The sequence below is a fragment of the Pongo abelii genome, chromosome 18 (assembly GCF_028885655.2).
Source record: "Pongo abelii isolate AG06213 chromosome 18, NHGRI_mPonAbe1-v2.0_pri, whole genome shotgun sequence".
In the NCBI taxonomy this organism is placed as follows: Eukaryota; Metazoa; Chordata; class Mammalia; order Primates; family Hominidae; genus Pongo; species Pongo abelii.
In genome coordinates, this window is record NC_072003.2 from 5,055,904 (window position 1) to 5,072,644 (window position 16,741).

General features: G+C 46.3%; 1 protein-coding gene across 3 annotated transcripts in view; it reads left to right on the plus strand.

The window, feature by feature from the left end:
• Positions 1-16,741, plus strand: part of UBN1 (ubinuclein 1) — a 34,341-nt gene that overhangs the window by 8,084 nt on the left and 9,516 nt on the right. For all 3 annotated transcript variants that reach the window (XM_024233899.3, XM_024233900.3, XM_024233901.3), the window contains exons 3-12: positions 1,800-1,886; positions 2,382-2,477; positions 2,838-2,972; positions 3,677-3,780; positions 4,473-4,911; positions 12,672-12,742; positions 14,121-14,250; positions 14,425-14,543; positions 14,755-14,883; positions 15,066-15,212. In XM_024233899.3, coding sequence (XP_024089667.1) covers positions 1,800-1,886; positions 2,382-2,477; positions 2,838-2,972; positions 3,677-3,780; positions 4,473-4,911; positions 12,672-12,742; positions 14,121-14,250; positions 14,425-14,543; positions 14,755-14,883; positions 15,066-15,212 — 1,457 coding nt within the window. The remainder of the gene's footprint in view (positions 1-1,799; positions 1,887-2,381; positions 2,478-2,837; positions 2,973-3,676; positions 3,781-4,472; positions 4,912-12,671; positions 12,743-14,120; positions 14,251-14,424; positions 14,544-14,754; positions 14,884-15,065; positions 15,213-16,741) is intronic.

The following is a 16,741-nucleotide window of genomic DNA, read 5'->3' on the forward strand; positions in this document are numbered from 1 at the left end:
TAGAACCCCAGTGCTCTGATTTCACCTTTTTGGGGACTACAAATGCCCTTCTCCATTGCAGAAAAATGCATGGAGGATACACACAGAATTTTGGATCCAATTCAGAGGATTCAGTCCTGGACTTTGGGTTCAGAACTCCTAAATCGTCGTGGGTCTACTCTGCAGTGTTAAAAGTACAATAAAATCGGACACATTTGTGCAGCAGTTCTTTTAGTGTATAGTTCTTAATAGTGTGAAGGCACTGTGCTAGACTCAGAGGACTATAGAACGGTAGAGAAAACACTGTACCAGCCTCAAAACAAACATCCTATAGATGTTTTGAGAGAATGGTACCACCGCAGGTAACAGAAACTACAATATGGTCATTGTTTAAGTCTGGTGCGACACAGGCCCTGGAGGTCTTAGAAAGAAGAGAGCTTATATCCTGATTAGTGTTCGCACAGAGCTGGGCCTTCCGTCATACAGTCAGGAAATGGTAGTTATGGGAAGACTGCTGTTGGCAAGGCGTTCAGTAATATACGTAGAATCCAGTGCTGCTCAAGGTTGGTGGGATTTCTTACAGTTACATAACCACTCAAGTTCTATGCGATCATGGTAGAAAAATTAGAAGATCCAGATAAGCATGTTTGAAAGACTCCCCATTTGTGGTATGATCATTAGATGTATGCTGTATAATATCCCATTGTATGTGTACACCACAAATCATTTAACTGATCCTTTGCAGGTGGTATTTCAGTAGGCAGAGATGGGAGGGTGAGATAAGAAAGTTTGTTTGAAACAGGCATACAATCTTTAGTGTTTTGTGTCTACCTTGAAGTCTTAAACATACTAAGTACAGGAGTCTTATTAAAATTAGGATTCCTGGCTCCTGGCTGGGTGTGGTGGCTCTCACCTGTAATCCCAGCACTTTGGGAGGCTGAGATGGGCAGATCATTTGAGCCCAGGAGCTTGAGACCAGCCTGGGCAACATGATGAAACCCTATCTGTACAAAAAACTTTAAAAAAAAATTAGCTAGGCATAGTGTTGCATGCCTGTAGTCCCATCTATTCAGGAGGCTGAGGCAGGAGGATCACCCGAGCCTGGGGAGGTTGAGGCTACAGTGAGTCATGATTGTGCTACTGCACTGCAGCCTGAGTGACAGAGTGAGACTCTTATCTCAAAAAAAAAAAAAAAAAAATTTTTTTTTTTTTAGATTCCTTGCTCACAAAGCTTAAGGCTTATCTGTGGAAAATTTGCTTGATGAGAAAAGAATGAGCTTATAAAATGGAAATAAGCCTTGGAAGCCTGAGTTTAACTTTGGTTGCACTGAGAGAAGTGCAAATTCAGACCTTTCTAAACAGTATGGCAGAACGGCTCTCAAGAACTTGCACCACATTCAGTGGGATTTTCATGTTTTTGAGCCATTGACTATTTTGGAAGTTAATGGATTCTTTCTTAGAATGTTTTTAAATGCCTGAAGAAAATTTTAGAGTTACGAAGGAAGTCCACTTTATTGAACGTGGTCGTGTAGCGACTGAGCATCTCCTTCTAAAGGCCCTTTGCTGTCTTTGAGTCGTGCAGCCCCTCATGCTGTGGTGGATGATTGTAGGCATTCAATCAAGTTTTATTAACCTACATTAAGGGAAATTTTACTTTCTTAATTAAGATAAACATTGATGAGATGGTAGCATATTTTCTACCTTGCCCTTTTCTGGAAAACATTGTTTTTATATAGGTATTCAGTAATCAGTGAAGTGTCTATGAATAAGAACATGGGAATATTTTCTGACTTATTTTTTGTGGAACGATCTCTTTACAGAAGAAAGATCTGTCAGATCCTTTCAATGACGAAGAAAAGGAAAGGCATAAAGTAGAGGCCCTTGCCCGGAAATTTGAAGAAAAATACGTAAGATTTCTCTCTTGAGTAACAAAACAACCTCATTGGGTGGGAGAAGTTTCCACACATTACTGTATTCCTTTAGTGGATTACCATGTAATAAACACTGATCTGGAAGTAAGCATTAAGCATGGAGAGAATAGAAGCAGTTATTAAACCTAACGCATTAAGGTACAGAAAAGGGGCATGGCAGAGCTAGTGTGAAGAGCTAACTGGACAAATAACCGAGAAGGGCCTGTGGTCGCCTTAGAAGAACTATTTTGGTACAAAGCATAAGAAGCCATTTAGTTCATTTTTCTGTCCTAGGACATTTTATACAGATACAAATGTGTTCTGTGTTAAAAGGTTTTCAGGAAAGGAGGTTTTGGGGTTTGTGTGTATGTGAGAGAGTGACTGTTCTAGTTAGTGCATTACCTCTTTGAGTCATAGCTGATGAAGTTCAAGGCCACAGTTAATTCTGTGTGTTTATCAAAAAGCGTGTAATCTATTGCTTTCACATTTTAGGGTGGAAAGAAACGTAGAAAAGACCGAATACAGGACTTGATCGATATGGGGTATGGTTATGATGAATCCGATTCCTTCATCGATAACTCTGAGGCGGTAAGTAGTTACTGAAAATGCCGTGTCAGACCCACTGTACCGTAGCTCCTCCTGATACTGACCAGGAAGCTGGGGGTGGGGTCAGAGCGGGCGTGCCCTCTTCCCAGCATGAGGCAGTAGCAGCGCTGATGAGAGACGAAATGACATTCTTGATCTGGGTCTTAGTTCCCTCTTCAGAAAATGATGACCAGATCTGTCCAAAACACCTTGTAGCTCAGACATTCATGATTGACCAGAGGATGTTTTAGCATGCTCTTGGAAGTGGCAGAGGAACACAGTCACATCTCTTTCGAGACCCACTTTGCACCTTCGGACTGCAGAAGCAGAACTTGGAGCTGACAGTTTGTTTCCCCTCTTCAGTATGATGAGCTTGTTCCTGCTTCTTTGACTACGAAATATGGAGGATTTTACATTAACTCGGGAACCTTGCAGTTTAGACAAGCATCAGAGTCTGAAGATGACTTCATTAAAGAAAAGAAGAAAAAATCTCCAAAGGTTAGAATGTGTTTGCTTTTGGATTTCAGAAATGCTTTTTGACGTGACCCTATCAGATCGGTAGGTGACTTGCCAGAATACGTGGCGCTTGGCCGGCTCAGGAGGATGGTGGAAAGGCAGAGCCGTGCCAGGTCGATGGCTCACCTCTTACACGTGTGCCCTGATGAGGACACGTGCCCATGGGGGCTCTGTTCAGCACTTGGTCATTATGTCCACGTCACATGACATCCCAGCAGGCTCAGCAGGGGTCGTTTCTGGAGCTGGCCTCAGGGTGGGAAGGGTGTGGAATGAGGGAATGTGTACCACCCTTGCTGACCCTCTTCTGTGGACATGTAGAGGACTTCAGTTCCCAGGGCTGCCATCCTACTGAAAACCAGTCAGCTTTAGGATCAGTGTGTTTAAAAACCTGTGTACCACTGCCTATGTGTTTAAAATGAGAGGTAGGGCCCACTTGTAACTTTCAAACTAGAAAGGTTTCAGGCTCCAGAATGGTCACTTGTCTCAGCCCTGGGTGTTTCCAGGAGATACCGTCGGTGGGAATGCTGTGGGTTTGTGGTCCAGGGACTGATCTGAGAGCTTTTGTTCATGAAGGAAATGAGACAGGTCTCAGGATGTGCCCCGGGCGGAGCAAGGCCAGTGCCGTGTAGTGCACTTGCTCCCTGAGTTAGGGAGCCGTGTAACTGTGCCTTGTCTTTAATTCTCAGAAGCGGAAGTTGAAGGAAGGTGGTGAGAAGATAAAGAAGAAGAAAAAAGATGACACTTATGACAAGGAGAAGAAATCGAAAAAGTCCAAGTTTTCCAAAGCCGGGTGAGAGGCAGCAGCTTCTTTGCTAGGATAAAGCCTGAACTGTTAGGGCAGGACGACTGGGAGCTGACTCACCTCCTCCCCACAGCTTCGGAAGAGGCAGCAGGGCCTGGCCTTCCTGTCCTCCCGCACGCTTCCCGCAGTGCCATTCTGGGCATAGACGCTCACCTCTCTGTGTGTCAGATAGTTCCACTGTCAGTGTTGGCAGCTATTCTTGTCACTGTGTGACTGCTGATGTTTCTCGTTCTCTGGGGTGCTCCTCTCTGCCCCAGTTCTCCTGTCTCCGCTGTTTTCCCTTGTTGTCTATGGTCATGCTTCCTTCTCCTCACTTGGTCTCACCCCAGCTGCTCTTCAAGTTGCTGCTGTTCTCTGCTGCTCCTGCTTTCTCCCTCTAAATACTTTTCTTGCTCTCCCCACCCTTTTTTGCAACCTTTTATTTCAGCCTGGCAGTGGTTTCTAAAAACCCGTCGGAAATTTAGCATATGTGACACTGTGTTGCTAACCTGTATTAACTCTCAAGCTTTGGTCTCAGCAAGAACGAGCTCCATATGCCAAGAGGAGGGAGGAGGAATGACAGGGTGGACTGTGACAGGTTCTCCTGGAGACCATGGCCCTGGGAGCAGGGGTGAAGGCCTCTGGAGTTCCCTTTGGAGGTGTCCTATAGTCTGAGTGACCAGTTTCCCTCTTGCTTGCAGCTTCACAGCCCTCAATGCCAGTAAGGAGAAGAAGAAGAAGAAATATTCTGGGGCTTTAAGCGTTAAAGAGATGCTAAAGAAATTTCAGAAAGAGAAAGAGGCTCAGAAAAAAAGGGAGGAGGAGCATAAGCCTGTTGCGGTCCCGTCAGCGGAAGCTCAGGGCCTGCGGGAACTGGAGGGTGCCTCTGACCCCTTGCTCTCACTCTTTGGCTCTACTTCTGACAACGACTTGCTCCAGGCGGCCACTGCCATGGACTCGCTGACGGATTTGGACTTGGAGCATCTGCTCAGTGAGTCTCCAGAAGGAAGCCCCTTCCGTGATATGGATGATGGAAGTGATTCCCTTGGGGTGGGATTGGACCAGGAATTCAGGCAGCCCTCTTCTCTCCCCGAAGGCCTGCCGGCACCCCTGGAGAAGCGCGTTAAGGAGCTGGCTCAGGTATGGTGACACAGTGTGGCTGGGCTTTCCTGGAAGCAGTTTGGGCAGATTGCTGTTGGTTCTGCACTGCGTGAAGCTCTCCCAGAGAAACCCTTAGTGAATTGGCAGTTAAGGTGTCAGCTTTTTCCAAACCCTCTTCTCATCCTGAGGGAGAAAACAGTGTAAGCCTTGCCTGTCAGGCATCATTTTAGGCCTTTCTTGGTTTCTTCATTTCTGGAAAATTTGCTTTTTTCTGGGAAGATTGTTTTCTTTCTGTTTTCTGTCAGATTGTTCTCTCTGTTTTCTGTCAGTTTGTTTTCCACACGGCATCTTTTCCTTCATGTGATAGACGGATGATGTTGGCAGCAGGCAGCTGAGGCAGAGATTAATCTTAGAATTCTTATGAAGGTTTTGCAAATTCACAAAAGTTTGCAAACATGTAAGTTACACATAGAGTATATGCTTCGTTGCCACTAGGTTTCAGTCGCTCCCTTGTATTGTGTATCCAGTGTTAGGTAGTGATTACAGGAATGCCTCAAATGTGATGAATGAAAAGCAGCTTAATTTTAAATGCTGTCCATGCCCCATTAAAACCCACCATTGGCAGGGTGCAGTGGCTCACGCCTGTAATCCCAGCACTTTGGGAGGCTGAGGCGGGCGGATCACCTGAGGTCAGGAGTTTGAGACCAGCCTGGCCAACATAGTGAAACCCTGTTTCCACTAAAAATAAAAAAATTAGCTGGGCATGGTGGCGTGCCCTGTAATCCCGGCTACTTGGGAGGCTGAGGCAGCAGAATCGCTTGAACCCAGGAGGCGGAGGTTGTGGTGAGTGGAGATTGCGCCGGTGCACTCTAGCCTGGGCCACAGAGCAAGATTCCGTTAAAAAACAAACCAACCACCATTACCACCTTTAGGATCTAGCAGCTCTTGCTGTTTTACTCCAGTGATTGGGAATTGATCCCTAAGCACTGAGAATTGTCTGTTCAAGTAACATATTTCTAACTGTAAACTAGGCATGGATCATTGGTTGTAATATCATTTACCTTTAAGTTTAAATAACATTTTACCTTAAGTATCAGGACTTATGATGCAGCTCTAGTGGCACTCATAATCTACAGCTGTAGGTTTTAAATCAGTGATTCTTACAGTATTTCAGAAGCATTGTTACATATAATATCCTTTGTGTTTTAGGGCAGGGTAAATTGTCAGCCACTGCTAAAATGATTTTCTCACTTCCAAAAAATATTTGAACACCGTATACAAAGCAAATAAAGTATCTATTCAAAGCTCTATCTCATCTTTGTCAGCTTGTGTTCAGCATTGGAAATTCAAGTATTGTATTTGAGTGTAACGATTTAAGTGAATTGTACCATGTTGGGGTTTGGAGTATCTCTAAGTATGACATTGAGGTGAAAGTAGCTGAATCTGAACTTGGTGTTTTTGAGCCTGCTGTCCTATATTTGCTCTCAGAATTCATGTTAAACAAACATTACCCCTTACTCTTTTTAATCCTCTGGTTCGTAATCTAATTGTTTCATAGCTTCTGAAAGTCTCGTTAAATCATTTAAGGTCTATGTGACGATAGCTGGTTGTTAGAGAAAAGTCAAAACCAAATTCTTGGCTGTGTCCCCACTCGTGCCATAGGTTGTGTTCTAGTGTGAAAACTTACTGTTTCACTTTCTTGGGAAAGATGGGGACAGATTTAGTGGCAACAAAATGACATAACCAGAAACAGTGTTGGGCTGTGGCGCAAGAAAGCGGAGCTGAGTAAACACCTTGTTAGGCAAGCTGCCCCTCCTCAGTGATTGCCAAGTGTCAGTTAGCTCTTGGGCATAACAAACACAGGGTTCAGGATCCCATAGTCAAGGTGGGCCTGGGTCCCGGTGGGGAGCTGGTGACCAGGAGAGGCTGATATTCTGGTTGGAAAATACAGTATTCAAGTGTGAAGTTGATATTCGAGTCTTCACATTGCCCTTCTCCTATAACAGCATTAAGAACCTTTGAAAAATGGGGTGGAAGGTGTATGGAAATTATCCATCCGGCCAATATAAAAGCAATTTCTAGTTGGATATTCTTTTCTAGCCTCTGTGTATATGTTTTTATGCAGCTGTAATTATAGTTGTGAATAACTGTTTTCTGCCTTTTTACATAATATTATACAGCCCTCATGACTTTTCATGGTTGCATTAAAAAGGTGGCTTATTTTAGAAAGATGCTTAATGCTACTCCGAAGGGTCCTCAGGTGCGCTGTTCTGACCAGGGCCCCGCACTTGGGGCACTTGGAGTCCCTGCATGTGTGTGTAACTGCTCGGGACCCCTGACCCCACTGAGAATCTGCTGGGAAAGATAGTCTTCCCAGGGAAAGAATGCACTGGTATACACAAATTGCTTATGATTCCAAAAGCCACATGTGGATATTTGATATTTGGATCCTTAATAAGGGGTCCATCCTAGATCTTGAAATGGACATCGCATTTTTAAAATTTAAAGTAAACCTGATGTATGTAACTGGGACATTAGCAGTGTTACGTGTTTCTCACTTTATTTTTTATACCCCTAATTTTCCCCCCTTTTCCCTTTATTATAAGATTGGGTAGACTTTACATCTTGGCCCTAGGTGACACACAAATCAGTTTCTATCACTGTCTGCAAAACACCCCCCAAAATTTGCCTTATCATAGCAGTTCGTTTCTCCTGACTCTGGGCCCACACTCATGGCTGCATTCAGCTGGCAAGTTGGCCAGGTGCTGGCAGGGCTTTTCTTTCCTGGCCTTTCATCTTGCCTTCTTCAGGGCTTGGTGGTCTCAGGGCAACATCTCAAGAGGGGAAAGCTGGAAGCCGCAGGGCCCTTGAGAGCTAGCCTTAGAGGCTATGTGTATCACATGACTTCCACCACACTTTTGGTCAGAGCAAATCACAAGAGCTGCCCAGATCCAAGGATTAGGGAGCTAGGCTGCACCTCTTTGGGAGGATAATTTCTTTGTGGGAGGAATCTGTGATCCTGGTTTGTTGTTGTTGTTGCTGTTTTTTTGTTTTGTTTTTTTTCTTTTTTTTTTTTTGAGACAGAGTCTGACTCCATCACCCAGGCTGGAGTACAGTGGTGCATTCTCAGCTCACTGCAACATCCACCTCCGCCTTCTGGGTTCAAGTGATTTCTCGTGCCTCAGCCTCCCGAGTAGCTGGGATTACAGGCGTGAGCCACTGCGCCTGGCCTGTGTTCCTGTTTTGTATTCTGCCACAATACATAGCAGACTCTCATCCCATGTGTATTGATCCCTTAGGGGAAAAAACACTTTCTTTCTGGGAAACGAAATTAGATATATCTTCTAACTAAATATGGTACTCGAAACTTTAAAAAGTGTCTTTGAAAACTTGTGTATGTTAAAGAGGTCCTCTGAGAGGGAACCTTGGTGATGCCTCTGCCACGTTCACTACATTCTCACATTAGCCTGTTTCTTGTTACTGATTTGTATTGTACGTTTGTTTAGGCCCCAGGGAATCCAGTGATTTGATGGCCTTACCCTGCCCTCTCTTAATATGCGTTGATGGTGTCTTTTGTCTTGGTTGTTGGCAGGTACAGGTGCTGACAAAGCTCAGGTTTGATGCTCTTTTGGGTTATTGTCTTGAGGTAGTTTGACGGCTACTCAGCCTCGGGCTGTACAAATAACCCAGATCTATTTTGGTTCTCTTTAGTCAAGCATAACATAGAGACAATACTAAGAGCAGGAATTAAAGAGACCCCATGTCACCCATTCTGCTCTGCCCTGCTGTAGAATTAGAACCCTCATCACAAGAAGTGCAGGGAGAGATGCGTCCAAAGAGAATAAGGTAGGGGGAAAAAAAAACCTAAACAACTTGTTTGATCTTTTTAAAAAAAATTATGCCAGATTTTCTCCTACTCAGCAAAAACAGATACAGTATATAAGATTTTGAGCTGGAAGCTAAAAGGCTACAAGTGAGTTTTCTTGGAATAAATAAAACAGCTCATTAAAAGGCTGTTGGAACTCTTATAAATCAGCATGATTGGGATGTTTAACTTCGTTTCCTAGTTAACTTAGAATTGATTAATTCACACAACTTCTGGGGTAAGAGTGTCTCTTTTTAAAGGTGAGGTACTCCATTTATTTTTGGAAGACTATCAGATATATATATCCAATTGCTCTTTTAATTAGATTTACTTTAAAATGCCGCGGTCGACTCTTCAGTATAAAGCCAGACCCTCAGAGATATTGTCTATGCAATTCAAAAGGTTTCAGAAAAATACTTTCTAAAATTACATAATATTATTTAAAATATTTTTAAAGATTGCGTAAAGATTACATAGAAAGCTTCTGAAATATTGTACCAGTGGCTATCTAAACAGAAAATTTGGCAGGGTGCGGTGGCTCATGCCTATAATCGCAGTACTTTGGGAGGCCGAGGTGGGAGGATCACCTGAGCCCAGGAGTTCCAGACCAGCCTGGGTAACAGAGTGAGAAAAAAAAATCTAAAAATTAGCCAGGCGTGGTTGCGTGCAGCTGTAGTCCCAGCTGCTTGGGAAGCTGAGGCGGGAGGATTGTTTGAGCCTGGGAGGTCAAGGCTGTATGAGCTATGATCACGTCACTGCACTCCAGAACGGGTGACAGAGTGAGACCATCTCAATAAAATAAGATGCTGGGCATGGTGGCTCACGCCTGTAATCCCAGCACTTTGGGCCGCTGAGGTGGACGGATCACTTGGGGTCAGATGTTTGAGACCAGCCTGGCCAACATGGTGAAACCCCATCTCTACTAAAAATACAAAAAATTTGCCGAACGTGGTGATGGGTGCCTGTAATCCCAGCTACTCAGGAGGCTGAGGCGGGAGAATCACTTGAACCCGGGAGGTGGAGGTTGCAGTGAGCTGAGATCACGCCATTGCACTCCAGCCTGGGCGACAGAACAAGACTCCGTCTCAAAAACTAAAATAAAATAAAAAAATTAATAAGATAAAATTTGACTGGAAGTTTAAGCTGTTGATGGGTCTGAAAGTGTGGCATATGAAATACATGTTAATTAGTTTGAATTAATGTAAGGGTGCCTCTGTATCTTATAAATAGCAGTGTAAGCTTAAGCAAAAAAAGTTGTTTTATTTTTTCTCAGACTAATATAATTCTAGTACCTTCCAAGTGCCGAGGTAGAATTCTGAATGTTTCCAAGAGTGTAAGAAATTGGCACATGGCTGGGTGAAAAGTCATGCCCTTTTTTTCATTATTCGTCTGTGGATTTCACCCCTCTGGGCTTTCCCCTAGCCAAGGAATCTGTAGAAGCTTGAGTTTTGCATATTTTCTTCCAGCTTAGTTTGGTTGTTTGGTGTTAAGCTTTTCTTCCTCTGGTGTGCTGTTTTACCGTAGTATCTTCATTTGTTGATTCATTCACTCAGTCAACATTTAGTAAATATTATGTGACAGGCAGCCATAGGAAATATATTGATGAATAAGACTCAGTTCTGTATTTTATTATTATTTTTTAAGACAGGGTCTTGCTCCGTCACCCAGGCTGGAGTGCAGTGGCACAGTCTTGCCTCACTGCAACCTCCACGCTCAGGGCTCAAGTGATCCTCCCACCTCAGCCTCCAGAGCAGTTGGGACCACAGGCATGCACCACCATGCCCAGCTTGTTTTTGTATTTTTAGTAGAGACAGGGTCTCATCATGTTGCCCAAGCTGATCTGAAACTCCTGAGCTCGCATGTTCCGCCCACCTTGGCCTCCCAATGTGTTAGGATTACAGGTGTGAGCCACCGCGCCAGGCCAAGGTTCCATGAGCTCGTTACATAAATGGACCCGATAGATATGCAGACAGTGGACTGTAGTACAGAGCAGAATGAAGTAAGCTTTGTGATGTCTGGACGGCCAGATAGCCCGACTTGAGGGGTAAAAGAGAGGCTCTTGGGGGGCATATAGGAAGCAGACTGGAGGCAACAGGCTTGGCCGGCCTCCTGGGGAAGATGCCCTAAGAGAAGGCAGGGAGCAGAGCTGAAGATGGGCGAGTTGGTGGATGGCTGGGCCACATCGTGGAGGACCCCAAATGCCATGTGAAGGAGTTTGGGTTTGATTCTAGGCTTGGAAAGAGCTGCTGAAGGGTTCTGAAGAAGGGAGTGGCAGTCTTAAGGTTGGAGTGCAGTTATTAGAAGTGGGGAACACAGGCGGAAGAGCAGAAGCCAGTGGGTCTGGTGTAAGTTGAGTTTGCAAACCAGAGGGTCATCCATCCACAGAAGTGCAGTTGACCCTTGAACAACACAGGGTTGAACTGCGTGGGTCCACTTACACGCAGACGTTTTCTAACCAAACGTGGGTTGATTTGAGGAATGCTAAATCTGTGTATAGAGGGCTAACTTTTGTATCGGCAGGTTCCTCAGGGCTGACTGTGCACTTGGATTTTGGTATATGCGGGGGTCTTGTAACCAATCCCCTGCCTATACCAGGTGTTGACTGTAATTGGAAGTTTCTCAGAGATAACTGGAAATTCTGGTCCAGAGCTTAGGTGAGAGGGTTTAGGGCTTAGTTTAGATTTGAGTGTACAATTGTCTGTGTTATTTTGAAGCCCTGAGGGGGAAAGAAGTTATTGGGAGAAGTGGGTTCTAGTGAGAATCCTGGGGTCCGCCTATGGAAAGGAGCTGGTGGAAGAGTCAGATGGAGCAGTTAGAGTGGTTGGAAGGGGCCCCAGAGGTTGCAGTGAGAGGAAGGTGAGTGGGGGAGATGATGGTGAGGGGTTAGCAGTGTCTGCAGTTTCAGAGGGGTTGATCCCTTCATTCTAGATAGTCACCTTATCACCCTTGTTTGCTGTCGTTACTGTATATCATGTCTGATTTCAGAAATTTTATTTCACCCAAAGCCTTCAGACCAGCGGCTCTTGGGTTGAGAGGAGTGGTTCCCAGCCCTCTTTGCACATCAGTGTTCCCAGGGTTGCTTTGAAAGAGTACTTGGGCCACTTTTAAGAGAGTGCGCATTCCTGAATCTCCTTTCCAGAGAGTGTGATTTGAGTGGCCTGAGTTGCTCCAGGCTGCCCAGAGAATTCCAATATGCAACCAAGTTTAAGAACCCCTGATGCAGACTTCCACAGGGTCTGCTTTTTTGTGTTCCCGCTGTGTCGTGGCTGCCTGCCATGGTTGCTTCAGGGGTCTCTGAGCTTGCCATCCAGGGTGTGTGTTAACTGTGTTCTTTGGAAAGCAAACTAAGACTGTACTGAAACTCCTATAATCTGATGTTAATAGGTAATATGGTGGGTTAGTTATTCACATGGTCTGGCTAATAGAGAGCTCGTGGTATACCATAAGTAGATTAGGAATTGTCAAAGAGTTTTAATGTCCTTAAGTGCTAGAGCTACACATTATTATTATTTTTGTAGATAAAAAGGCCTTTAAATCCTATAGGCTGGTTGAAGTTCTTGAATATTTTTGTACTGTAGATACATGGAAATCCCAACTAACGGTGTAGTTGATGGTGTATGGGCGCAGGGGTTAGTTGGCCTTATTGGCCTCTGGCCAAGTGCATGGTGATGGCTTTGACTCTGTGATTTTTTTTTCTGTGACTGTTTTAAGTCCTGGGAAGAGCTGGCAGCCCACAGATGCTGCAGCAGCATTTGAAAAGAGAATATTGATCGCAGGCGAACTTAACCCGGGACTAGGGTGGGGTTGGAAAGGTGGCGGTGTGATTGTATTGACAGGTGCTCTTTATGGAGCGATGACTCCTGTGCCTGTGGGTGAGCGTGAGGGACATGTGGGGAAAGTGCACTAACAGCTGTTACTATCTGCTGTGCACCAGGCTGCCAGAGCTGCTGAGGGGGAGAGCCGACAGAAGTTCTTCACCCAGGATATTAATGGAATCCTATTAGAGTGAGTATCGTCCGTCTGTGTGTCTGTGTGTCTGTGTGTCTGTGTGTCTGTCTGTGTGTCTGTGTGTCTGTGTGTCTGTCTGTGTGTCTGTGTGTCTGTGTGTCTCTGCTATTACTGAGCTTGCGGCAAGCCAGCCAGGGGAGAATGGGAGTACAATTGAACTGCATAAAGGGGACCACCAAGGAGATAAAAGAAGAATTGGATTAACATGGTTTCATTGTTGTTTTTCTTTTAAAAATCAAAACACAACAGGGACACCAAATACTTGTCTCTAGAAGCGATAGACCTCCCTGATCTTAGGCAGCAGGCATTAATAGCATATGATAATCATGGCCTGTTAGAAGAGGATTTCTTGGCAGGTATGAGACGAGGAGACATAGAAGGGGTTGCTTGCCTGTCTCTTGAGAATCCTGAAGAATGAGAGACAGCCTGGTGGCCTCGGGCCTGCTCTGCCTTGGGTGTTGCTTGGTGTCCCTGGCTGCTCCCCTCGCTGGCACTCCTGTTCCTAGTGCCACGTGCATCATCCCTAATGCTGTTCCCACACACCCGAGCCTCTGAGACACCACGCTGTGTGAATCAGGTTAAAAAGCAGAAGAGCAAACATTTGTAAATCCAGACTGGGAAAAGTGAATCCTTGTGGCCTGGCCTGCAGTGTTGCCGCTTTTCTCCTGGTTGCAGTTTGTGGCAGGGGAAGCTTGTTGCTCAACAGCTGAGGAGTTTGTGTATGTAAGAACAGTTGTCAAAATGTGGGTGTTCTACCAAATGGCCTCGCCTGGCCAGGACCTGGATTGGCCCCTTGGGTCAGGAAGTGTGAGCTGCAGAGAGCACCTGAGCATTGGTGCGGACGATAGGGTTGTGTCAACAAGGAACCTGCTTGAGCATGCCAAATATGGACAGCTCAAGGCATTGAAGAGAAATATTTTTTTGCTTATATAGATGGAGAAACTGGAGGGGTGAGGCTTTCCCTGACCTCATAATGGTTAATAAAACTGGGGACTGGGGGAAAAAAAAGAAGTGCTGCTGGGAAGTGTTTCCTTTCAACCCCAAGTAACTCATGATTTTCCACTTTGAAAGCTTTTATGTTTTCTCTATGAAATTTAGTGCTTCAGAGCTTGTTCTCCTGGGCTCTGTTTTCCTGGTATTGTGACCTAAGAGCCTTGGCCCACATTACCTAGCCATGTTCATCCGGCTTGGGAGTGGTTCTTGTTTGTTGATTGCTGAGGATGTATTTCCTTGGGCATTCAGTTACATTGTGTGACCAACAAGACAGGGTCTGACCTGCCTTTGGCCCCTAGCTTTCCTCTCCACGTATGGTGAGCTGATGAAGACAGGAGTTGCAGCGAGCTACAGTCGGTGGTGACTGTGTTCTGTTCTTCAGCATAGAGGCGCAGACTCGGGAGCTGAGCAGTCAGGTGCGCTCTGGGGTGTATGCCTATCTTGCGTCATTCCTGCCCTGCAGCAAGGATGCCCTGCTCAAGCGTGCTCGGAAACTTCACCTCTATGAACAGGTGGGTGACTCTAGAGTGAATCCCTTTGGCTTTGGGGGCCTGGCGGAGGGGTGACTGAGTCTTAAGCAATGATGCGTCTGCTGCCCCACTGCCTCCTTGTGATCACCCTGTCATGCGTCCTGAGCATAAAAGCGATGTGTAAACCTGCCTTGAATTTTTTCCCGCTCTTCGCAGGGGGGCCGTCTGAAGGAGCCTCTCCAGAAGCTCAAGGAAGCCATTGGCAGGGCGATGCCAGAGCAGATGGCAAAGTACCAGGACGAATGCCAGGCACACACGCAGGCAAAGGTTGCCAAGTAAGTTTGTCCTGGTGCTTGCAGGCGCGGCCCTCCCGTCTTGCCTCTTCCCCTCCTGTTTCCCGGTGTGAACTGCCGTTTCCCAAGGAGCCTCTTGGCTCTTCTTTGGCCTTTTCTCCTTCTCTGTGAAGTCCCAGTTGTGCAGAGGGTGAGGGGAGAGGCGGTGGGCAGGAGCACCTTGGGGCCCCATGTAATTCTATTCACCCCGTAGGATGCTGGAAGAGGAGAAAGACAAGGAGCAGAGGGACCGGATTTGTTCGGATGAGGAAGAAGATGAAGAAAAAGGGGGCAGGAGGATAATGGGACCTCGGAAGAAGTTCCAGTGGAATGATGAGATCAGGTGTGCCCACACTGGGACTTGGCCTCTTTGGAGGGTTGGTGGGGCAGTGTCTGAGCACGTCCCCTATTGCTGACAAAGGTTAGGCTCATTTACTTTCATCAGGGCTGCTGAGAGCACATGATTGGAACCTTGAAGAAGCATCTGAAGTAGTTCGGAGTTTCTGATTTCTGCCTCCTTCTCAGGGAGCTACTGTGCCAGGTGGTGAAGATCAAACTGGAGAGCCACGACCTGGAGAGGAACAACAAAGCCCAGGCTTGGGAGGACTGTGTGAAGGGCTTTCTGGATGCGGAAGTCAAGCCCCTCTGGCCCAAAGGCTGGATGCAGGCCAGGTGAGGGCCGTGTGCTGAGATGGGCATCTGTGCAGTCAAGACATGTTTGAACACTGCTTTTGTGCCAGGCCAACAGGGTCCTTGCCCACAGGGAGTCACTGTCTAGCTGCCTCAACTCTGATCTCACCTGAGTAACTGGGAGACATGCAGGTAGCTGGGAAAGGGTCTTCTGGATCTTCCCTGGAGGAAGGGAAGTTGCCTGCAGGGTTTTGTTTTTGTCATTTTTTGTCCTACTTCAGTTGAGGTTTGGCCTCCCATCTCAGTATGCACTTTCCTTTTTTTTTTTTTTTTTTGAGGTGGAGTTTCGCTCTGTCGCCTGGGCTGGAGTGTACTGGTATGATCTCAGCTCACTGCAAGCTCCACCTCCCAGGTTCATGCCATTCTCCTGCCTCAACCTCCCGAGTAGCTGGGACTACAGGTGCCTGCCACCAAGCCCGGCTAATTTTTTGTATTTTTAGTAGAGATGGGGTTTCACCGTGTTAGCCAGGATGGTCTCAATCTCCTGACCTTGTGATCTGCCCACCTTGGCCTCCCTAAGTGCTGGGATTACAGGTGTGAGCCACCGCACCCGGCCACATTTCCTGTTTTAACATACAGGCTGCTATGAGCATTTGAGAGATGGGTTCATCTTGGGTCTTTCCTGATGTTCCTGAAGAAGTCTCATTTGCAGGTAGCAGGGCTGACTCCTTATTGGAACTAAGTGCCAGGCTTCCGTCTGAGAGGCTACCTTGTACGAAGTCACTTCCTGCGAATGAAGTATTTCTGTCATACATGGGACAGAGAAAGTTAGCTGGAGTGATTTTCTTGATTGGACCCGAATCATCTGTTGTGCGGATAGATCTTGGAACCTTGGAAATTGCTGTCCTCTCTATATAGGCTGGACTCATATGAAGAACGTTTTTGTTGAGTTTTCTCTGGACAAAGATACACTGGGTCACTCCACATTTTATTCCTGGAATGGAGGGACTAAGCAATAAGGAATGTGCTGTGCCCTTTAGGGAAGCATCACCACGAGAGGTTTGAGGCAGAGCCATACATTTTCTTGGTAAAGGCCAGACTCAGCCTTTGGGCAGCCAGTGTGTCCCATTCAGATCCTCTCACCAGGAATTTGGCTCCCCAGTCCATTGACCTTTTTTGTGTGTGTGTGTGTGTGTGTATGGTGGGGGTGGTGGGGGGGGGGGGCGGGGACAAAGTCTCGCTCTCTTGCCCAGACTGGAGTGCGATGGCACGATCTCGGCTCCCTGCAACCTCCGCCTCCCTGGTTTGAGCGAATCTCCTGCCTCAGCCTCCCGAGTAGCTGGGATTACAGGCGTGCGTCACCATGCCTGGCTAATTTTAGTGTTTTTAGTAGAGACGGGGTTTCACCGTGTTGGCCAGGCTGGTCTCGAACTCCTGACCTCAGGTGATCCACCCGCCTTGGCCTCCAAAAGTGTTGGGATTACAGGTGTGAGCCACTGCACCTGGCCAGTTGACATTTAATGAGGGATAGCCACTGAGGACTAGGGACACTAGCAAAGTTCTGGAAGCAG